Source organism: Nycticebus coucang, chromosome X, assembly GCF_027406575.1.
Source record: "Nycticebus coucang isolate mNycCou1 chromosome X, mNycCou1.pri, whole genome shotgun sequence".
NCBI classification, from domain to species: Eukaryota; Metazoa; Chordata; class Mammalia; order Primates; family Lorisidae; genus Nycticebus; species Nycticebus coucang.
This window is the reverse complement of record NC_069804.1, coordinates 133,148,755-133,170,200: the sequence shown is the minus strand read 5'-3', so window position 1 is coordinate 133,170,200 and position 21,446 is coordinate 133,148,755. Positions and strand designations below refer to the sequence as shown.

Genomic DNA, 21,446 nt, shown 5'->3' with positions numbered 1-21,446 from the left:
AAATTCTTGGGCTCAAGGGATTCTCTTGCCTCAGCCTCCCAAGTAGCTAGGACTACAGGCGCCCGCTACAACGCCTGGCTATTTGTAGAGCCAGGGTCTTCCTCTGGCTCAGGCTGGTCTCGAACCTGTGAGCTCAAGCAATCCACCTACCTCGGCCTCCCAGAGTGCTAGGATTATAGGCATGAGTCACCGCACTCGACCTTGATTTAATTGTAATGTTACTTTTAATTACAGAAAAATCCAAGCTGTTGTCTGATATAAGTGCTCGCCTATGGTTTACATACAGAAGGAAATTTTCACCAATTGGTAGGTATATCAGTTTTTGTACTGTGCTTTCTTACTTGTAAATAGCTTGCCTGTGGATTTCAGTGATTTCATAGAAACCTCAAAATTAACAGCTCACTATGGCAAAGAATTTGATTTAGGGGAATAGGTAACCTTTATATTTCATCCAGAAGTTTCGTCGCTGAGGTACCCTGTCATGCATGGTTCCATGGTATTGACATGTTATGCTAGCATACTTTTCTTCTTTGAGACAAGATCACCCAGGCTAGAGCACAATAGCATCATCCATCATCACAGCTCACTGCAACCTCTAACTCCCAGGCTCCAGTGATCTTCCTGCCTCAGGAGGGAGTAGCTGAGACTACAGGTGTGAGATACTCACCCAGCTAATTTTTCTATTTTTAGTAGAGAACTGAGTCTTGCTCTTACTCAGGCTGTCTGAAACCCTGACCTCAAGCAACCCTCCCACCTTGGGTTCTCAGAGTTCCTTGGTTTACAGGCATGAGCCACCACACCCAGCTGCCAGTTTACTTTTGACCCCACCTCCATGTTGCAGGCCCCAAATGGCTTTACTTGTTTTACTTTGAGAGTAAGGGGAAAATCAAATAAGCTTTTAATTTGGATAATATCTATTAAACTACAACCCACAGCTTTGTGGAACTACTTAAAGGCAGGTGTGCCTTGAAGGAAAAAAAATAATTTCTTTGATTTTTTTTTTCTTATAAAATGAAAGCACCTTGCCATTAAGAGATGAAGTATGATAGATTTCCTTGGGACTAATTCTATGCTGTTGCCAGTTGCCATCTAGAAAAAAAGGACAGTTCAATAAGCTAAGTGAATGTGCTCCCTCTAGAGAGGATTTGTAAAATGTTTGAAAGTAGGGTGATTGCAAGAGGGACTTTACCTAACAATTGTAAGCAGTGTAACTGGCTTATTGTACCCTCAATGAATCCCCAACAATAAAAAAAAAAAAAAAAGAAAGTAGGGTGGCACTTGCTAATATCCTGACCCTGTAGGAAAAGGCCCTACAAATGGTAAAAAATTACTTTCTAAGGACCTATAACTACACTGCAATTAACCTTTCTATTAAATTTTAAAAATGAACTCTATACAGATGTTTATCCATTCTCCTCAGAAAGTACCCCAAGCGGTAACAAACAAAAGAACAATCTTTAGTGCCCAATGATTCTAGTCTGTTAGCTGTTTCTGGGTGAGGAGTTCTTTATAAAGCTGGAAAACACTTCCAACTTAACTTTGACAATGTTTTGGCGATAGATGATCTCTTTATATGAGGCCCTCATCGCATCTTTTCCATATTTATCTGGCCTATAATCCCAGCATTAGCAAGAGCCAAAAGGTACCCCTTTCAGGTCACAATTGGCTCCCTCCTTCCCATCTTGCTGTAGTGACTCTCCTTCAGTCCCTACGACAAAAAGAAAAGGGCTACTACTTTGGCTCACTTGTCTTATAGGGTTGATGATTCCCTTTAAAGGTAGGCTTCTGAAATCCTGACTATGGCATACTTTTCCACTTCCATGTTGGGAAAGGAAAACAATAAAAGCAAAACGTCCCTTCTGCCATCCAAGTTATCTGATTTCATTCATTCCTCAAAAAGGGAGTGCTCAGCCTGGTCACATATGTGGGATTTTCTCTTTTTTTTTTGTAGTTTTTGGCCGGGGCTGGGTTTGAACCCACCACCTCTGGTATATGGGGCCGGTGCCCTACTCCTTTGAGCCACAGGCACCGCCTTGTGGGATTTTCTTAAAATGGAACCTGTTGTCTTATTTTATTTATTTTGTACCTTTTAAAAATGTGGTACATTTCTAATTTATTACTATTATTTAAAAATATGATCATACTCATAACATCAAGTATTACGTCATTCCATGTGAGTTCTAGAACACTTTCACAGATACTCTCTTGCTGAATTCTTACAATTCCACGGATAGTGGGCAGAATATGTGCTATTTTCCTGAGTCTGTAGGTAAGACTTCGTTTAGGTAACTTGAGATTGGTCTTCTGATGCCTAATTGAGGACTCTTTGCTCTGTTTTACATGGTCCTTCTTGCTGTTCAGATCTTTTATTATGTATATTTAGAACAGTCATGAGTTCTCCAAATCTCCTTAACCATTTTGATGATTACCTTTGGTAGTATTTGTTCTTTAACTAAGATAAGACTGGCTTCCCTGATAGTAAGAGGGGCTTTACCTAACAATTGCAATCAGTGTAACCTGGCTTATTGTACCCTCAATGAATCCCCAACAATAAAGAAAAAAAAAAAGGTATGAGGAAGAGAAGTGTGCCACCACCACTGCCAGCTTTTGTGGGAAAGGCCATGAAAGAAGGGGAATAAGAAGGGACAGTGATGTAATCTACATACAGAAACCACTTAGTTATTCGTCAAACTGCTTCCTCTTCTTCCCAGAGCCCACAGCTTCACCGTATTTCTTTGCCTCTCCTGCAGTAATGTCTGGCTATATGATTGCATTCTTGCCAAGGGAATGTGAGCAGAAATGACTTGGCCCATAAAAGTTTCTGACTGGGAAAAAAAAAAAAGAAGTTTAGGGCCATGCAAGTGAGCTGTGCAAGGCAAAGTTTGGTACGGCAGATGATGACATGAGATGGTATTCATACATGGCATTCCATCTACCAAAATTGCATGCATGCCTAGAAGTCTGCAAGTCTGCAAGTTTAAGTTTGCCCTGAGGGGCAAGTTTAGATCATTTGCTTGTTTTGTCTTTAGCTATGGAACCTGTTTTGATTGACTCAGCACCAACTTTGCAAGTCCTAACCCTATACCAATATTCTATTTGATCTTGGGCTTTTATCTCTTGCCTCCATTTTTAGAGGATGCGTATTTGTCCATCTTGTGTAAGTCCTAAATGTGCCAATGTTTCAGGAGGAGGCCATATTCATTCCCATCCATTTTTCCAACAGGGGGGACGGGCCCTTCATCAGATGCTGGCTGGGGATGTATGTTACGCTGTGGACAGATGATGCTGGCTCAAGCCCTTATCTGTAGACACTTGGGAAGGGGTGAGTCAAATTTGTTCTGTAAACTACTTCCTCTGCAGTATCACTTGCTGTTGTTGGTTTAGCATTGATGCTGAGCTTTAGAAATACTCAGTGACAGTGCTGTAGGTCCTAAAATGCTCTATGCAAGCTCAAGTTGGTAGGGCTGACAAGTCGACAAAGCCCCTCATAAGAAGGAAACAGCCAGTATTTCCTTGTGACTCACCAAGCTAGAGAGTTATTTTCCTGGGACAGAACTGAACGTTGAGGCAGGTGTATCATTTGGAGTGTCCATTTTTGCTACTGTTTGAGTGAGTCCTTAAAAATGCAGGAAGTCTGTTTATTGACCTCATTTAAAATAAATATCTGTGTAGTGAAGGATATAAGTGACCTAAAGGAAGTAAGTGCCTAATGAGGGAACTGGCACTACTTTGGTTTTGGTTCACTGCAGATGTCCAGCTGATGATGAAGGAATCCATCAGTTAGCTTCCTTGAGAGGCACCTTCAGGAATTAAGGACCTTCCAATAGTGGTTGCTGGAACGTTTGAGTCGTGCTTTTTTGAGATATGCACGTGCTTCTCCATGGGCATCTGAAGGGTGACTTTGACTGGATGCCAGTTTAGGCAGTTAGGTGAAAGTCTAGTTGGACTTGGAGATGAAAAAGTGAAAGAACACTTTGGATGAGCTCAGGCTGCTGAACTTATTATTGGCTGTTGCTAAGTGAGGTTCAGAGGTATGGAAACATCACTCTCCTTCCCTACCGTGCAAACTCAAATCGTGCTACAGTTTTCAGAGAGGATGGAGAAAGAGTCTGTGGAGTGCCTTTTCTTCAGGGTTAGGTTTAGGCTACTTGTGCCTGCTTCCCCTGGTAGTACATGTATCATAATTTCTACTTTACAGATGAGGACACTGAGGGTTACGGAAGCGATGTGATTTGTCCAGGGTCAAACAGTAAGAAAGCAAAGATTTGGGAATAGAATATAGATCTTCTGATCCTGTGTTCAGTGAGTTCTGTACTACACACATGCTTCTTGGTGCAGAGCTATTCTTACTATTTAACTTTTTCTCATTTATAAAACACTCCGAGATGATTATTCTTAAAGTGAGTTCTAGAAGTGGGGAGTGAACTAGAAAAAGAACACCCACCAGTCAGCAGTCTCATTTGTTTCAATATAAAAGCAAGTAGCAGGAAGAATTTTGAAATAGATCTTGCAGCTAAGATGAATTAGAACGTGGAATTTTATGAAGAAGTTTTTTGGATTGTTTCCTATTCAGTTATTTTAGCTTTGAAGTGGGGTGTTTACTTGGCCCTGTCATCAGTAAATGTTTAGTGGTACTTAGCAGCCAGCTAATCAGGTTTTCCCCAGACTTGGACAATTCGGTAACTGTAATGAAAAAAGTTGGATGTAGTCACCCTCTGAAGGCTGTTCTGGATCTGAAGTTTAAAACTTTGGTTTCAGAAATACTAGAAGCAAAAGAAAACTGAAGATTTTGAAGATAATGGCCTTTGGCTTCAAGTACATTTTGGTTATTAATTCAAGATATCTTGAAAACCTCAGGAGACAGAGTCTTGAAAACAAACTAAACCTCAAAAATCTGTCCCATTAGAAAGAGTTCCTAGAGATGGGAAGAGTGGAGTGGGGCTTCCTGTCCACAGTGCTGATTAAGTTATATAAATTGGGGGGGGGTTGCACCTAAGGCACTGATGAGAACCCTACACATGCAGTTATTCTGGCTTTGGTCTTAAGGAAACCTTGAATACCTGCTAGCAAGGGTCTTTGTTTTTCCAAAGCTCAGTGTAGATTTTTTTAAAAGGTGTTGTAAAAATGGGAGCATGCAAAATGTTTTAAGCTTCCTTATTTGTGAATCACGTATATTCTCCTGTGAACTGTTGTATGTCAGAGCACTTCCCCTCATGAGACACGTTTGGCAATGCTGCTGAAATACTAGGACAAAAGCTGTTGTTCTCTGTGTGGAGATGAGATGCTATGACTTCTGGGCTATATATGTATATACTGCAGGACTTAGTGCTGACCTCTTGTTCACAGAGTTGCTGGCTAGAAAGTCCTTTGTAATGTTGTTTTTAGGTAGTATTTACCCAGTTCCAACCCTTAGGATAAGTCCATTCCTTGGTCAACCTTCTTGTTTTGCTTTTACTTTACACCCACTGAGTCCTTGAAAGTAATCAGTTTCCAGATGTCTTTGTCATCAAAATGAAAGCTACTCAGGAATGTTCTAACTTGATCACTCCCTCTTTCTCTATAAAGTTCCTTTGTTTTCCTTCTAACTTTGTAGTTACAAGGAAAGTATGACTTTAACTCCCTTTTCCCCCTAAAAAAGACTGGAACTGGGAGAAACAAAAAGAACAACCCAAAGAATACCAACGGATCCTACAATGCTTCTTAGATAGAAAAGATTGTTGCTACTCTATCCATCAAATGGGTAAGCTCACAAATCAATCATTTAAAGGCAATGCCTATTCCTGCTCCTTCTTTTCCCCCTCCTTATCTCTAGCTCCACTAAATTGTCCACCTGCTTAATTATTTATGTAAAAAATGAGGAGTTTATAGTTCATTGGAAGATCTTTTGCTAACATGTTAATTTTTTCCACATAAAAACAGCACAAATGGGTGTAGGAGAAGGGAAATCAATTGGCGAATGGTTTGGACCAAATACAGTTGCACAGGTGTTAAAGTAAGTAAAACAGTTTGGCATCTGTCTCATTCTACTGTCTTCTATGCTTCCCTCCCCCACCAGCCAATTAAATCTCCCATCAAACAAGGTATTCTTGCAATCCCACTTAGCTATCTCTCCCACTAAGCCATCAAACATCTGTACCATTTTGCTCAGATAGTGTTTTGAAATGTGGAAGTATGAACATGTGTGTTGGTGTATCCGAGTTGTATTCATTGATATCAGTATATGTGATTGTACCCCAGAACTCATTCAGTATCTCATGCTACAGACTGATGTTCACATACCGGGTAGCCATTGGCCTGGGGGGTTCCTTTGAAGACAAAAGAATCATAGTAAGTAGTGGAAACTGAACCAACCTGAGCAAGAACTTGTCTCCCACTGGCTTCCCAAATGGACTGCACAGTCCTAAAAAATCCTCTGAATTCATTCAACATTTACTGGGTAACTTTACTGTACTAAGTGTGTGGTGTACAGACATAAACTAAACACAGCCTTGCTTTAAGAAACTCGCCACCTTTTGGAGGAGACAATCCCCAAGGGAGCCTTGAAATCAGTTTGTCACCTCTAATCAGACACAAGGTGCCTCAGTATGGTACTTTTGGAGTTGTCTTGTTAAATTCCAGAATTCACCTCCCACTGCAAGAGGCAAGGTGGAGAGGCCAGGACCAACTTTCTGGAAGTGAATGGGGTGAGTGGCATTAGTAGTTATCCCTTTAGGCCACTCCCCCTGTTGTCACTCTCTCTCCTACCTGACCACCTGTCACATAATGAAAACCCCACAAGCACAGAGATTGTATTTGTCTTGTTCACTCTGTAACACCAGTATATAAAACTGCCTGAAGTGCTTAGTGCACAGTAAATGCTTGATGAATGAATGAAAGTGGGAGCCAGAATCTGTGACAGATTTTGGGATCGGAAGATTGAACTCTCTGTCTTCCTTTGGTGTACTTCAATTCTTGGGCATTATGTTGGGACCTACTCCATGCAAAGTACCAATGGGGCCCTGTTTCAATCATTAGTCAGTCAGTTTTCCGTGAGCTATTACTAGAATGCTTTGCAAATGCGCATGCAAGGAGAGTAGTCTGGATTTCCTGAGGGGACCCAAGGAGAACCTATATCTTTGCTTCACTCCTTGCTAACAGTTCCTGATTATATAACAATATATAATCTCAGCCTCTCTGAGACCACTTTCTTGTTTTCATCAGGTACCTTTGGCCATCCTTGACTCTGCTGAGTGAGGGAGGATCTGGCAGTATTTGGGGAAGTGCTGTGGGAACCCAGGGTAGAAAGTGTAAAGTATTAGAATGGCCATGCTTATGGAAATGAAGTAACCTAGGTAACCAATAACCAATAGAAAGAGACCATCAATGACCAGTAGAAAAGGGCAATTCTATGGGGCAGTACCTGTGGCTCAAAGGGGTGGGGCGCCAGTCCCATATGCCAGAGGTGGCGGGTTCAAACCCAGCCCCAGCCAAAAAAAAAAGAAAGAAAGAAAAGGAAAAGGGCAATACTACCTGGAGGCACAGAGAGGCCACTACCTGGAGGTACAGAGAGGTCGGTGAAAGACTTGTAGCCAATTTCAAATGGAGAGGGTGTTTATACCCCTGCAGGCCTTTACCTCTAGTCTCTCTCACCTCTGTTCCTTCATGAGAGGGACCCACTTCCAACTCTCTTTGGAAGTGCTCTAAACTTTCTCTTTGTTCTTCCTAAATAAAAGTTCTCTTTGTTACCCTGAGAACAAAAATAAAACAAACAAAATAAGAATGACTATGCTGAGCCCCAAACCTGGCTTGAAATGGTTGGTTTTTAAATCAGAATGTGCTTCTTTCTTTCTTTCTTTCTTTTTTTTTTTTTTTTTGAGACAGAGTCTCACTCTGTTGCCCTAAGTAGAGTGTCATGGATTCATCATAGCTCCCAGAGTTTGAGGTCAGACTCTGGGACTCAAGTGATCCTCTTGCCTCAGCCTCTAGAGTAGCTGGGACTACAGGCGCCCACCATAACACCTGGCTAGTTTTCCTATTTTTAGTAGAGATGGGGTCTCACTCTTGTTCATGCTGGTCTCAAACTCCTGAGCTCAAGTGATCCACCCACCTCGGCCTCCCAGAGTGCTAGAATTACAAGTGTGAGCCATTGGGCCTGGCCAGAATGTGCTTCTTTCTTCTAAATTTTGAGATTCCCAACAACAAAGTGGAAACATACATTTTTAAAAAGAATTTGAATAGGTTCTGATTCATCATCATTGTTATCACTAACAACAGTGTATTATTGTTATATAATCAGTATTATTATTATGGAAAAGATAATACGCTAAGATGAAAAAAAATCATAATACACGTATTAGTTAACCTCTTCCTAGGAGCTGCTTTGGTAGAGAGAATGTTTTTATTTTTTTCTTTCGTCCAGTGAGACTAGACTTTGCCCACATATCCCAGAAGTAGCCAGGTTAAACACATCTTCCCTTAAACTCTTTAGGGGAGAAGGAGGAAGGGAGAAACAGGTACTTTACATAGACCTCAGATAATCTCCCTTTTCAAAGAGTTTCTTTCTAATCTCCCCTGAAGTCCCACAATTCAGCATGCTGGCTTTGTGCTGCTGATGATCAGGTAAGGCTCGGCGCCCAAGTCAGTGTGAGGGCAAAGTCTACTTGAGGGGCCTTCTCAGTGCAACTGGGAAGGGGTGGAAGAGATAGTGTCTCTCTGTCTCTCTGTTTTCTTGGGTGTTACCTATCATCTCAAAAAAATATATATCTTTAATGACAGTTTCCTTTTTTTAAAAAAAAAAAAAGGCAGTAAGTCAGAATGTCTTTTATGTAAGAAAACAAAATCTCTTGGGAGTTTGGGAGGAGGTACATAGGTAACATTCTTTTTTGGCCAGTAAGAATACTGACCTTTTGTGAGATGGACTTTTCCAGGTTGTAAAGCAGGGCCTTCATTTTGAGGTTCAGATCCAGTGACTCTGGAATTCTCAGGGTCCCTAGACATGGAATATCCCAGAGCTCTGGCAAAGGAACCAGAGCTGACCTGAACACCAGCTTCTCCGTGGCTCAGTGTGTTGATGACTTTGGGAACCCTGGGCGTAAATTATACTGCTTCCTGCTGATAGTCTCATCTTCTCCAGTTGTGACTTCATTCTATGTTGCTTTGCAGAAAACTTGCTTTATTTGATGAATGGAATTCCTTGGCCGTTTATGTTTCTATGGATAACACAGTGGTCATTGAAGATATCAGTAAGTCCCCACATGTTTGCCTTCCTGGTTGGTGGATGATGAGTTTCTTCCTCACCATTCAGAAATCTGGGGCTTGAGAGAGTCTCTCTCAGAGTCTCCCCTTCCATGCCAGGACAGGGGATCTTAGGGTAGCTCTGAGTTCTGATTCTCTTCCCTTTCTGTTTTTTGAAAGGGAGAAAACCACTAGAACAGCGGTTCTCAACCTGTGGGTCGTGACCCCTTTGGGGGGGTCAAATGACCTTTTCAGAGGGGTCACCTAAATGCATCCTGCATATTAGATATTTACATTACTATTCATAACAGTAGCAGAATTAGAGTTATGAAGTAGCAACGAAAATAATTTTATGGTTGGAGGTTACCACGACATGAGGAACTGTATTAAAGGGTTGCGGCATTAGGAAGGTTGAGAATCACTGCACTAGAAGGTCTTTTCTTTGCTGCCCTTCAGTGAAGTGCCACACCCATTCCCTGCAGGAAGCCCAGTGTGTAACTGGTTAATCTACTGGCAGATCTTTTATGTAGGTCCACCCTTCTCCTGCCCTGGGGAGTTAGAGCAGCCTAGACATACAGTCCTCGTCTCTAAAGTCCTTGCAGACTACTGGAGAAATGAGATTCTTTCAGTGGACCCAGATTCCCTGTTGGGAGCTAAGCAAGTGCTCAGTGGCCAGAATGAAGAACATGAGGGCTGGAGGAATGGCCTGGGCTTCCTGTGGGAAGGGAGGCCAGTTGGGCCCTGGTAGTAGAGGGGAGAACTTTCTATGCAGGGTGGGAAAATATGAAATCCCATTTAGTTTTGCTTTTGAAGTATCTCTTAGGGCTGGAGACCTCGTCCTTACCCAACTTTCTTATCTTCTGTTTCTAGAGAAAATGTGCTGTGTCCTTCCCTTGAGCGCTGACACAGCTGGAGAAAGCTCCCCTGATTCTCTGACTGCTTTGAACCAGAGTAAGGGCACCTCTGCGTGCCGCCCAGCCTGGAAACCCCTGCTTCTCATTGTACCCCTTCGCCTGGGCATAAACCAAATCAATCCTGTCTATGTTGACGCCTTCAAAGTAAGTTGCTCCTTTTCCCCAGCCCGTTGCTGCCTGCCCATCACACCGCCATGTCAGCACCAGAGATCCGTGAGCAGCAGTCTACAAGTGAGCTGAGAATCTTGCATTCTCTTTCCCTCCAGGAGTGTTTTAAGATGCCACAGTCTTTAGGGGCATTAGGAGGAAAACCAAATAACGCCTATTATTTCATAGGATTCTTAGGTAAGAAAGGAGGAATCACAAGTAAGTCATCATGGGCTATGGGAGGGGGTCGGGAGAAGGTCTGCATGGGAGACCAGGAAATTCCAGTTAGTGGGTCCCTGTCTCTCCAAGAGCACTTTGGCCTCTGGTCAGCTCCTTCTATCTCCAGCCTAGTCTGTGGAGACTTATGCTTCTATGTGCCTGATGGAAGGCAGGTCCGCCTTTAGTGCCTTCACTTCCTTGCTTCTTGATAAGATGTTTCCACTGCTTTGGCACTGGATAGCACCGAGATCACAGCACCGCTGCACGTCTCTCCTGCCTGTGGGGCGCAGGGCAACAAAGTTTCATTGCCAATCCCTCTTTATTGGAGTTTAGGCACTCAGGTTAGGAGCTATCCTCAGGCTTCCCAGCCCCTTAAAGCTGGGCCTGCTGGCTCATTGTTTAGAGACATGACAGGGCAGGAATTAGAGGGGGCAGACACAGAAGTGTCCCTTTCCTGATATTGGGGGGTAGGCCTTAAAACCAGTAACCTCCTGACATGGACTCTAACAAGCAGCCTGAAAATTCCTACATAGATTGGTGGCCCTGGAAACCCAGCCACTGTTCTCACTATCTGTGACCAGAGACATTTAAGGCCCTTGGCACACAAAGTGAGCTAATCCAGTGCTTCTCAAACTTCAGTGTGTGCGCCAGTTACCTTAGGAGCCATTAGAATGCAGATCCTGGCTCGGCGCCCATAGCTCAGTGGTTGTGGTGCCAGCTGGCGAGTTCGAACGCGGCTTGGGCCTACTAAACAACAATGACAACTATAACAAAAAAATAGCCAGGCGTTGTGGCAGGTGCCTGTAGTCCCAGCAACTTAGGAGGCTGAGGCAAGAGAATCTGTTAAGTCCAAGAGTTTGAGGTTGCTGTGAGCATTCTATGGAGGGAGACATAGTGAAACTATGTCTTATCTCAAAAAAAAAAAAAAAATGCAGATCCAGCAGGTCTAGGGCGGGGCCTGAGGTTTTGCATTTCTAACTAGGTGGTGCCCATCTATTGATTCACAGACCATGCTTTGAGTACTAAGGGCCTAGATTCCCTTAGTACTGAAGTGCATGAGTTAGAGTGTGATACTGCCGGGGAAATTTGGTACAGAATAGTTCTTGCAGGAGTGGAGCTGTCTGAGACTGGGGCTCAAGCAAGCTGTGAGCTCACATTGGCCAATAGGCAAGGGAGAGCTAGAGTGGTTATGAGGGAATGACATAAGAAGATGTGCATAGGACAGGGTGGATGGCATTGGTCACCTTCTCCACCCCATCTCCTCCTTGGACATTCAGGGAAGTGAGATGGGATGAAAGCATGATTCCATGAAGAATGCATGGCAGTCTTCCACTTGTTAGCTGTGTGGCTGCAGGAAAAGGACATCAACTTTCAGTCTCAGCTTCCTCTTACGTAGAATAGGGCTAGCACCTGACTCACCGTGTTGTTATCTCAGTAAAGTGTTCAGCAAAGAGCTAGGTGTATAGTACCCACTCAGTGAAAGGTGGCTCTACTTTGCCTAATCCCCACACCTCTTTCCTTTGCTAGCTCTTTTATTTATTTATTTATTTATTTATTTATTTATTTTATTAAATCATAGCTGTGTACATTTGTATGATCATGGGGCACCATAAACTTGGTTCATAGACCGTTTGACACATTTTCATCACACTAGTTAACATAGCTTTTGTGGCATTTTCTTAGCTATTTTGCTAAGGCCTTTACATTCCACATTTACTAAGATTCACGTATCCAGGTAGCTCTTTCTTCCTCTCTAGAAGCTGGGGCATTTCTGTACAGCTGCCTCTCTGCTCTCTAATGCTGCCATCTACTGGTAAAACCTGAGAACTACAGCTTAATGGAAAACGCGCTTGTAGCTGCTTTTATTTTTCTAAGTAAAAAATCCAGTATTTGGAGTTCTGTAAATTCAAATACCCTTGAAGTTTTAGCATTCATAGAAAATGGTGCAAAAAATAGGTTTATAGGTTTCCTATTATTTGTTCTTGATCATGATTCACTCAAGAGTTATAACAGAATCCTATAGACCGGGTGGCTTATGAGCAGCAGAAATTTCTCACCATTCTGGAGGCTAGAAGTCCAAGATCAAGGAGCTGGCAGATTTGGTGTCTGGGCGAGGGCCTGCTTCCTTCTTCATGGATTGCTTTTTTTGCTGCATCCTCACATGGCAGAAGGGGTGAGGGAGCTTTCTTGGATCTCTTTTATAAGGGCACTAATCTCATTCAAGAGGACTCCACCCTCATGACTTAATCACCTCCCAAAGGGCCCACCTCCTAATAGCATTACACCAGAGGTTAGCGTTTCAATCTGTGACTTTTTATTTTTTTTTGGAGACAGAGTCTCACTTTGTCACCCTTGGCAGAGTGCTGTGCTGTCATAGTTCATGGCAACCTCAAACTCTTGGGTTCAAGTGATCCTTTTGCCTTAGCCTCTTGACTAGTTAGGACTATAGGCACCTGCCACAACACCAGCTATTTTTATAGATGGGGTCTTGCTGTAGCTCAGGCTGGTCTTGAACTCCTGACCTCAGGTGATTCACCCACCTTAGCCTCCTCCCAGAGTGCTAGGATTACAGGCATGAGCCACCAGGCCTGATTTTGAGGTGACACAAACATTCAGTCCATAATAGAGTTTGAGGACAAGTTTAAACAGATTGGAAAATAATTTTGGGGGAATCTCAGTGAATAGTGCATGTGATTCCTGGGTGTCATGGACTCCCTATTCCAAGTTACCTAGAGGACATTCACCAAGCTGGTGTAGCCCTTCTAGGTCAGGGTAATGTCTGTAAAAGTTTGACTACTCACTAAAGAGGTGTGAGTGATCCTCAGTTGTTTTTTGTTTTAAGAGACAGTCTCACTTTATCGCCTTCAATAGAGTGCTGTGGTGTCACAGCTCACAGCAACCTCCAACTCTGGGCTTAGGTGATTCTCTTGCCTCAGCCTCCCGAGTAGCTGGGACTATAGCCGCTAGCTACAATGCCCGGCTATTTTTTGTTGCAGTTTGGTTGGGGCGAGCTTCAAACCTGCCACCCTCTGTATATGGGGCTGGTGCCCTACTCACTGAGCCACAGGGGCTGCCCAATTCTCAGTTTTTAATAGCCCAAGACAAAGGTTCACAAAATACCCATTTGCCTATTAACTTTATAAATCCTTTGTACAAACTTCACTTGAGGCCCCGAAGTCCCTCCAACTCCACTTTTCTGACTTACTCCCTTACTATATGAGGCTGGGTGGTCCAGATTGGCAGAATGTCTGAAGGATGAGAATTGCAGTGTTTTGAACAACTGTCTTGAACCAGGGACAGCTGTCCTGTACCAGGGACTCAGCAAAGTATGTTCTCCCTCCCTCCGTCTCTCTCTCCCTTTCTCATGTAGTGAAATTAAGATTAGAGAAGTTATTTGCTCAAAGTCACTCAGCTAGAAAGTAGTGAGGCCAGGATTTGATCCTAATGTTGTCATCTTTGCCTATGACTCTCCATAGCTTCGCCAGGGCCCTCCTTCCTATTAGGAAGCTGGGAGAAGCTCCAGGTGTGGGAGGATAGGGTCAAGGTGAGACTCTGGCCATCAGATTTTCCCTTCTTAGGACATACTGGTTCCCTGCCTCTTTTCCCCAGTCCTCATTAGAGATCTTTGTTTAGTCTCCATACCATGTCTAGGATTAGTATTAGATTTCTTAGGATTAGATTCTAGGATTTTTTAAAAATCTTCCACTGTATCTCTTCTAAGTACTCCCAGAAATTAAGCAGCCCGCAAGGCTCCTCTAGGAGTGCACGCCCATGCACAGCCTCCATGGGAGAAGATCCTGGCCAGAGGCAGAGCAGGCGTTATTATTCCCAGCATCTTAACTCAAAACACTGTGTCAGATGGGTGGGTTCTAACCCTACTTTGGCTTTTTGTTTTTTGGTCCACGGCTTCCTTTTCCTCTTACCTTTCTCTGACCATGGGTGGGCTACCTTCTAAACATCTTGATCGTTGCTCTTTAGAATGACCTGAGGCTTTTTTGATATCACTGATTTCACCCACCTGTGGTCTGGGGGAATCTCCCCCTTGACTTTCATAATGTGACTCCTAAGGGAACGCTGATTTCTATATGCTCTTACACCGTATTTGTAGGTAAATACTTTTGATTTGCTGTAAGATAATTCTCTGACCACCTTGTATTTACATTTTGTTTTAAGCATTCCACAGAGGTAAAATCTTCTGGATTTTATAACACCCTGGAAAGTAACTAGAACAGGCCCAAAGATCCAAGTTTAAAAATAAGAAAATGAAGACACAGTAAATTAAGTGGTTTTTCCTTGGTTCATGACAGAGAAAAGTTAAACTTTTCACGAGACATTGGAAACACATTCTTTGCCAACTGAAACATATAGATGTGCCCAAGACAATCCTGAATGCCATTCCTGAGAGGGCCTTTGGGGCATCCCTTCTACCCCAATCTCCTGCTGCAGGTAGATGCCTCTTTGGTTCTCTGGCACAATTGAGGACGCAGAGATCCAGATGGCCCTCAGGCCTGGACAGTGAAGTTGGGGTACACCCTTAGGTACTTCTGCCTACCTGGCATGTGGCTGAGGAGCATTAGAGAGATTCCCAGCCCTTCAAATATCAGGTCAGAGTAGAAATTACATTATCCCCTACTCCCACATCATTTGGGGGTTAGGCTTTTTCTTTTTTTTTATATTTATTTATTTTTATTAAACCATTTATTTATTTTTATTAAACCATAGCTGGTGATCGTGGGGCACCATACACTTGGTTCATAGATCGTTTGACACATTTTCATCACATTAGTTAACATAGCTTTTGTAGCATTGGTCAGTCATCTCCCAGGGAGCTTTCCCAGTGAAGTGTATCTGTGCTGATGTTAATGTGAAAAAGGCAGTGCTTTCTGACAGGAATTGACCAACTTACTAATAATTACTAACTTACTAGCTAATGAGAACCAGAAGACTGGTCACTGGGATCTCCTTCATAGCAGAGTTAGCATTCCCATTCTGTCTGGGTAACATTTCATTTGGAGGTCAAGGAGGTGCTCTCTGAGCGTAGGTCTAAGAACCAGTGATCTAAAGTCAGATGCTTTCCAATGTTGAAAGAGGCAGAAAGCTCCCACAATGGTACCTGGGCCCACGGCCTGGTGACTCTACCTACCACCTCTTTGCTACTGCTGCTCACAGAGCCTGCCGTGCCATCTGTGGTCTCTCATTCCCACCTTGTCTCAAGCCTATCACTTCCCATTTTTGGATTTGGACTTGAGGAGATGTGACTGCTAGGGCCCTGTCTTGTTGAATGATTAGATTTGGGCGCACGTGGCTTTCTTCAAGCATGCTCACCTGGCTTCAGGCTTTCTGTCATCCCATTCTCATTGTCACCAATGGAGGATTTAGGAGAACCAGAGCACCTCCTCCCAAAGACAACAGTGGGCCAGGGCCAGTGGTTTTTCAAAAGTTAAGCATGTTTCCTTCAAAATAGGCAATGAGCTCATCTTCTTGGACCCTCACACAACCCAGACCTTTGTTGACACTGAAGAGAATGGAACGGTTGATGACCAGACTTTTCATTGCCTGCAGTCCCCACAGCGAATGAATATCCTGAACTTGGATCCTTCTGTAGCATTGGTGGGTATCTGAAGATTGACTAGGCCAGGAGACAAGACACCACCCTGTTACACATTGGTTCCCTGGGATTTATCCAAGTTGCTAGGGAGGGTGGCAAGAATATGTCTGCTCACTATCTCCATGAGAAGCAGGGGAGTATAGTGGGGAAGGAATGGACCCTGGAGCCATACTGCTCTGATTGGACTCCCGGCTCTGCCACTTACTAGATATGGACTTGAGGGAGAGTCACTTAAACTTTTTGAGCCTTAGTCTTCTCATCTCTAAAATGAGGAAAACAATAGTTCCTTCCTTGTAGGGGTATATGAGGTGTGATGTGTGCAAGACATTTAGCACAGGGCGTGGCACTTTGTATGAATTTTGTAACTGTTAGTTGTTATTAGTAAGATCATCTTTTCTCCCTTTCCTTCTTGTACTCAAATTATTGCCACAAAGGCACAGGGAGTAATGGGGCATAGCTAGGGAGGGATAAGGGGGCAAGACCTCCTGGATAGATAGAACCCTGTTCTCAGTGTACACAGTCCAGAAGTTATAGAAATGTTTTTCCCCAAAAAATATGATTGCTGTCTACACACACTGAGGCAGCATCTGTCTGTGAAGTAGCCAGTAGTTTTGAGGCCCGTCTGCATCTTTTTTCTCCACATTTAATCCAACTTTTACAGCCCCAGTGATGGACCATTCTTTCATCACTGTTGGTGGCTCTGAGGATGGAGAAGGAGACTGTTATCTCTATTCTAATAGATAATTTCCTAAAGGTCAAAGCCACCTTATGAAGTATTGCCTATACCTAAAGGACTATTTGGCTCTTATTTGATGGTTTACTTGAATATTCTTTATAGATGCTTATATTTATGCACTGAATGTGGTAGCATTGACCCCATACTTTGAAGACTGGTCTTCCTAGTTGAAATACCTCACAGCATGAGAGGAGAGGGACAGGGAGAAGAAAGGACAGGAAAAAAGGGAAGCAACAGAGAATAAGAGTCAGAGTGAGGATGAGAGTGACAGAGCGCAAATGTGTTTGCCCAAGTGAGGCGATGAGTTAAGAGAGAAACCCAGCTAAGTTTCCTCCTTTATTGTTGGGAAGGCACATCCAAGGAGAATGGCCCGCACCCTAATTCTGGCTGGACGACTCCATCTTGCCATACAAAGGGTATTTCTAAATTGTGTTCTTTTGCTTCCTCCCAAGGGATTTTTCTGCAAAGAAGAAAAAGACTTCGATAACTGGTGTAGCCTTGTTCAGAAGGTAAAGCTCTTATTTTTCTTAGTCTTATAAAATGAACCTAATTCAATTTGATTCCTTTCCAAGATCGTTTTTCATAGTAACATAAACTTAGTCTGATAGGACTTTATTGCAAGAGAAGGAGACTAAGGCAACAAAGAAACCAGCAAACATGGAGAATCGTGTATAACTTTGGGGGAACTGAAGAAAAGCCTTTGTTTGAAATATGCTTAGTATGTCAAGTGAGTGAGATTCTTAGGGATGAAACTTACTGGGCCATACGACATATTCAGCTAATATTCTATTTTTAACCCCTAAAATGCCAATTATATACTTCTCAGCCTAAATTCTTCCTTACTCTGTTCTTAATACTGAGGTGGTTAAAGAAACTACTTTTCTATTCAGTGGTCCATTTACAGCTTAATATATTCATTCCATCATGGTGTAGAGGGCTTACCCTTCTGATACCTGTCTTATTTATATACAGGTATGCCACCACTTAAAGGAAACACAATTTACAGAAATATTTGTAAAGTTCTTCCTTTTTGGTATCTGTGTAAAAGGGAAGTATCTCACTGGCTCACCAAACATTGTATCTGCCTCCCTTATCTTCCATCTCTAACATACACCAAATATATGGAAGCCATTGGTCCATCCTTATTGAAAGGATGAGGGGAAAGCAGAGGAGTACAGATGGTCACCTCTGACTTAACGATGGTTCAACTTATGAATTTCTGACTTTACAATAGTATGAAAGCAAAACACATTCAGTAGAACTCATATTTTGAATTTCAAATTTTGATCTTTTTGCGGGCTAGTGATATGCAGTATAATACTCTCTCATGGTGCTGGGCTGCGAGCCACAGCTCCTAGTTAGCCTTGCAACCATGAGGGTAAACAAGCAGTACTCTACAGCACAGCACTGTGCTGCCAGTGTTTTTTGAAAAGTATCTGTGGTGGCTTGGTGCCTGTAGCTCAAGCGGCTAAGGCACCAGCCACATACACCAGAGCTGGAGGGTTTGAACCCAGCCTGGGCCTGCCAAACAACAATGACAACTACAACCAAAAAATAGCCGGGTGTTGTGGTGGGCACCTATAGTCCCAGCTACTTGGGAGGCTGAGGCAAGAGAATTGCTTAAGCCCAGGAGTTAGGGGTTACTGTGAGCTGTGATGCCTTGTCACCCAGGGTGACAGCTTGAGGCTCCGTCTCCAAAAAAACAAACAAACGAAAAGTGTCAGTGCTTTTGCATCCCATCACATTTTCAATATACAGTGAGTTTATTGGGATTGACCCTGTTGTAAGTCGAGGAGCACCTGTAGGTTAAAGAGCCCTGGAAGGGTTGGCAGGAAGCATGATGTTCTACCTGCAAAATGAAAGGATGAGAGAGATGGGGGCCCAGCACCTTTGTAAGAGGAAGGCGGGGAGATTTTTCTTCACAAGTGAGCAAATAATTAACACTAACATCCCTGACTGAATCTGGAACCCTAGTAATAATTCACTGAGGCATAATAGAGAATTTCTAAAGGTGATACATTTCAAAATGCAGCAAAACCACATTTAAATCACATTTAAAGGTAGAATGAGAATTCTATAATAAGACTATGCCATTTAAATGAGGATATATACTGTAAATGTTGGACTATAACTGAAGCTATGCCAATATATACCAAGATTTTCTTGGAGTGGATTTATTTTAACTGGCTGCCATTTCTTTGGAGCCAGTGCTTCAGGACTGTTTCAGCCCTTGGACCCATGCATCTGGCACAGGGCTTGCCCCTCACAATGGGGTGTGGGCAATGAGGTCTGGCCCCTATAACATACTCCCTCCTATGTCCTTCCTTCCTGGCCAAACAGTATCTAGAACTGGAGACGGCTGGCTCTTCAGGTGGTTCAAGTAGAGGATGGGTGTATTTGCGAGGCCTTTATTTTCACCTGTTAACCACTGTGCCACAGTCTTCCTGTGGATCATGACTCACGGGTTGAGAACTGCTCGTCTTAGGGTTTAGGGTTATAGATTGCCAGTTGGAATAAAATGCTATGATTCTGCAGTGTTTATAACTGTTCCTGTGTCTCCCCAGGAAATTCTCAAGGAGAACTTAAGGATGTTTGAATTAGTTCAAAAACATCCATCGCACTGGCCTCCCTTTGTACCTCCAGCCAAGCCAGAAGTGACAACCACTGGGGCAGGTAAGCTGTTGCTCAGGGGCTCTCCACCTCCAGACCCACGTGTAGCAATTGTTTTATGAGACAGAAGGAATGTGGCTCACACTTTCTGTGGAAGGTAAAATTTCAACTCAGTTGGACTGATGAAAAAATGGTGCTTCTGATTATTTTAATTTTTGATGAGCTGATATTTACCAATCTCAAAGAATGATTAAAAAAGAAGGAAATGAACTCACTGCAGAAGTTCTATATGCAAAATCAAAATAGCAAGAACTGCTTTTACAATTCTTTTTCACGATCTGGTTCAGGATAACAAATTGAGGCTTAGGTGGTTCAAAGGTACCTCAAAGGGCTTACAGAGTCTCAGCCACATCACTGTGTTCAAGCCTATGTAACAAGTCTGGTTATTTTGAGTCTTTATAGAGAAGTTCTATTCCTTAACAGTGGTCCCAGTTGTAAGTCTCCTCCAGACAAGTCTTTCTTTATCAAAGTGATTTTTTAAAAAAGTGTCTAGGTTTAACTACTGAGTAATGTTATCCATTGACCACTTCAACCCATGTGTCAAGCTTTTCTTCTTTCTTCTTTCCATATTCTGATAGAATTCATTGACTCTACTGAACAACTGGAGGATTTTGACCTGGAGGAAGATTTTGAGATTCTGAGCGTGTAGAATACTGGGAACTCAACTTGGAGGTCTGTCTTCCATCTGGCATGAACTTATTACATAAAACTTTTCTAGTCAGCAAGTGCCTAATATGCCAACAGCATACAAACTCAATAGCAATCATGACTGAGACAGTCACCACTTACAGCAACAACCTCTTCCCAGAAAGAAAGAAAACAATCATGGAGCCTAGGAGCAGAACGATTAGGAGCAGTCCGTTGCTTCCCAGATTCTCTTACGTGGCTACAAGTTTTCAGCTGCTGAAATGAGAAGATGGATATCTGGAAGACAGACAGCAACTCCCATCTTGCTTCATGCACCAGCAGATAAGAGGTCACTATACAGTTCTTCTGCACCCTTGAGGTGTGACCTCTTTGTGGCTAAAACTAAGAACCAATTTGTTCTTTTGCTCAAATAAGAAAATGACTGAATCAGGGAGAGAAAGGTTCTTGTTAAATTATTTGAATATGAATTTTAGATAATTACAATTTATATCAAAACATTTGTCAAAGAAATGATGTCAAATGTACACTTCTTGATCTCCTTCCTATTTAGGGGAACCTTATTATTTGATGTGTCACTGTCCCTGTTTTGATACTTTTGTCAGATGTCACCCTGTCCTTAAATCAAATCATGATTGCTTGAATCAGGGGTCAGCAAAATTTTTTTCTGTAAAGGGCCAGATAATAAATATTTTAGGCTTTGCCGGCCATGTGGCCTCTGTCCCAACTTACTCAACTCTGCTGTTGAGTGCAAAAGCAGCCATAGACAATATGCATGCAAATAAGCATGGCTGTGATCCAATAAAACTTTATTTACAGAAAGAGGTGGAGGGCCAGATTTGGCCTGCAGGCTGTAGCTTACCAATCACTGACTTAAATTGTTGATTTTTGTTTGAGAAATTAAAAATAAATTGTGTTTGAATTATACTGTTTTGGTTGACAGCCATATGTACAAAGAATTATTCATGTAGTGAATTATACATTTAATCTGTGGATTAAATATAATTCCAGATCATTTCAAGACTAGCAACATACTAAATTTGAAAGCACAAATCCATCAAATTAGCTTTGCTAGGCCAGGAGCAGTGGCTCACGTCTGTAATCCTAACACTTCTGGGAGGCCAAGGAGGGTGGATTGCTTGAGCTCAGGAGTTTGAGACCAGCCTGAGCAAGAGTGAGACTCCTGTCTCTACTAAAAGTAGAAAAACTAGCTGGACATGGTGGCACATGCCTATAGTCCCAGTTACTTGGGAGTCTGAGGCAAGAGGATCTCTTGAACCCAAGAGTTTGAGGT

The 21,446-nt window shown here is 42.7% G+C and overlaps 1 protein-coding gene across 1 annotated transcript in view; it reads left to right on the top strand.

Moving 5' to 3' along the window:
- Positions 1–21,079, top strand: part of ATG4A (autophagy related 4A cysteine peptidase) — a 65,815-nt gene extending 44,736 nt beyond the window's left edge. The window contains exons 3-13 of the mRNA XM_053579525.1: positions 235–306; positions 3,224–3,322; positions 5,639–5,740; positions 5,920–5,992; positions 9,142–9,221; positions 10,084–10,271; positions 10,394–10,472; positions 15,958–16,103; positions 17,290–17,346; positions 19,402–19,510; positions 20,086–21,079. Of these exons, the coding sequence (XP_053435500.1) occupies positions 235–306; positions 3,224–3,322; positions 5,639–5,740; positions 5,920–5,992; positions 9,142–9,221; positions 10,084–10,271; positions 10,394–10,472; positions 15,958–16,103; positions 17,290–17,346; positions 19,402–19,510; positions 20,086–20,156 (1,076 nt within the window). The 3' untranslated portion in view covers positions 20,157–21,079. The remainder of the gene's footprint in view (positions 1–234; positions 307–3,223; positions 3,323–5,638; positions 5,741–5,919; positions 5,993–9,141; positions 9,222–10,083; positions 10,272–10,393; positions 10,473–15,957; positions 16,104–17,289; positions 17,347–19,401; positions 19,511–20,085) is intronic.
- Positions 21,080–21,446: the final 367 nt, after the last annotated feature.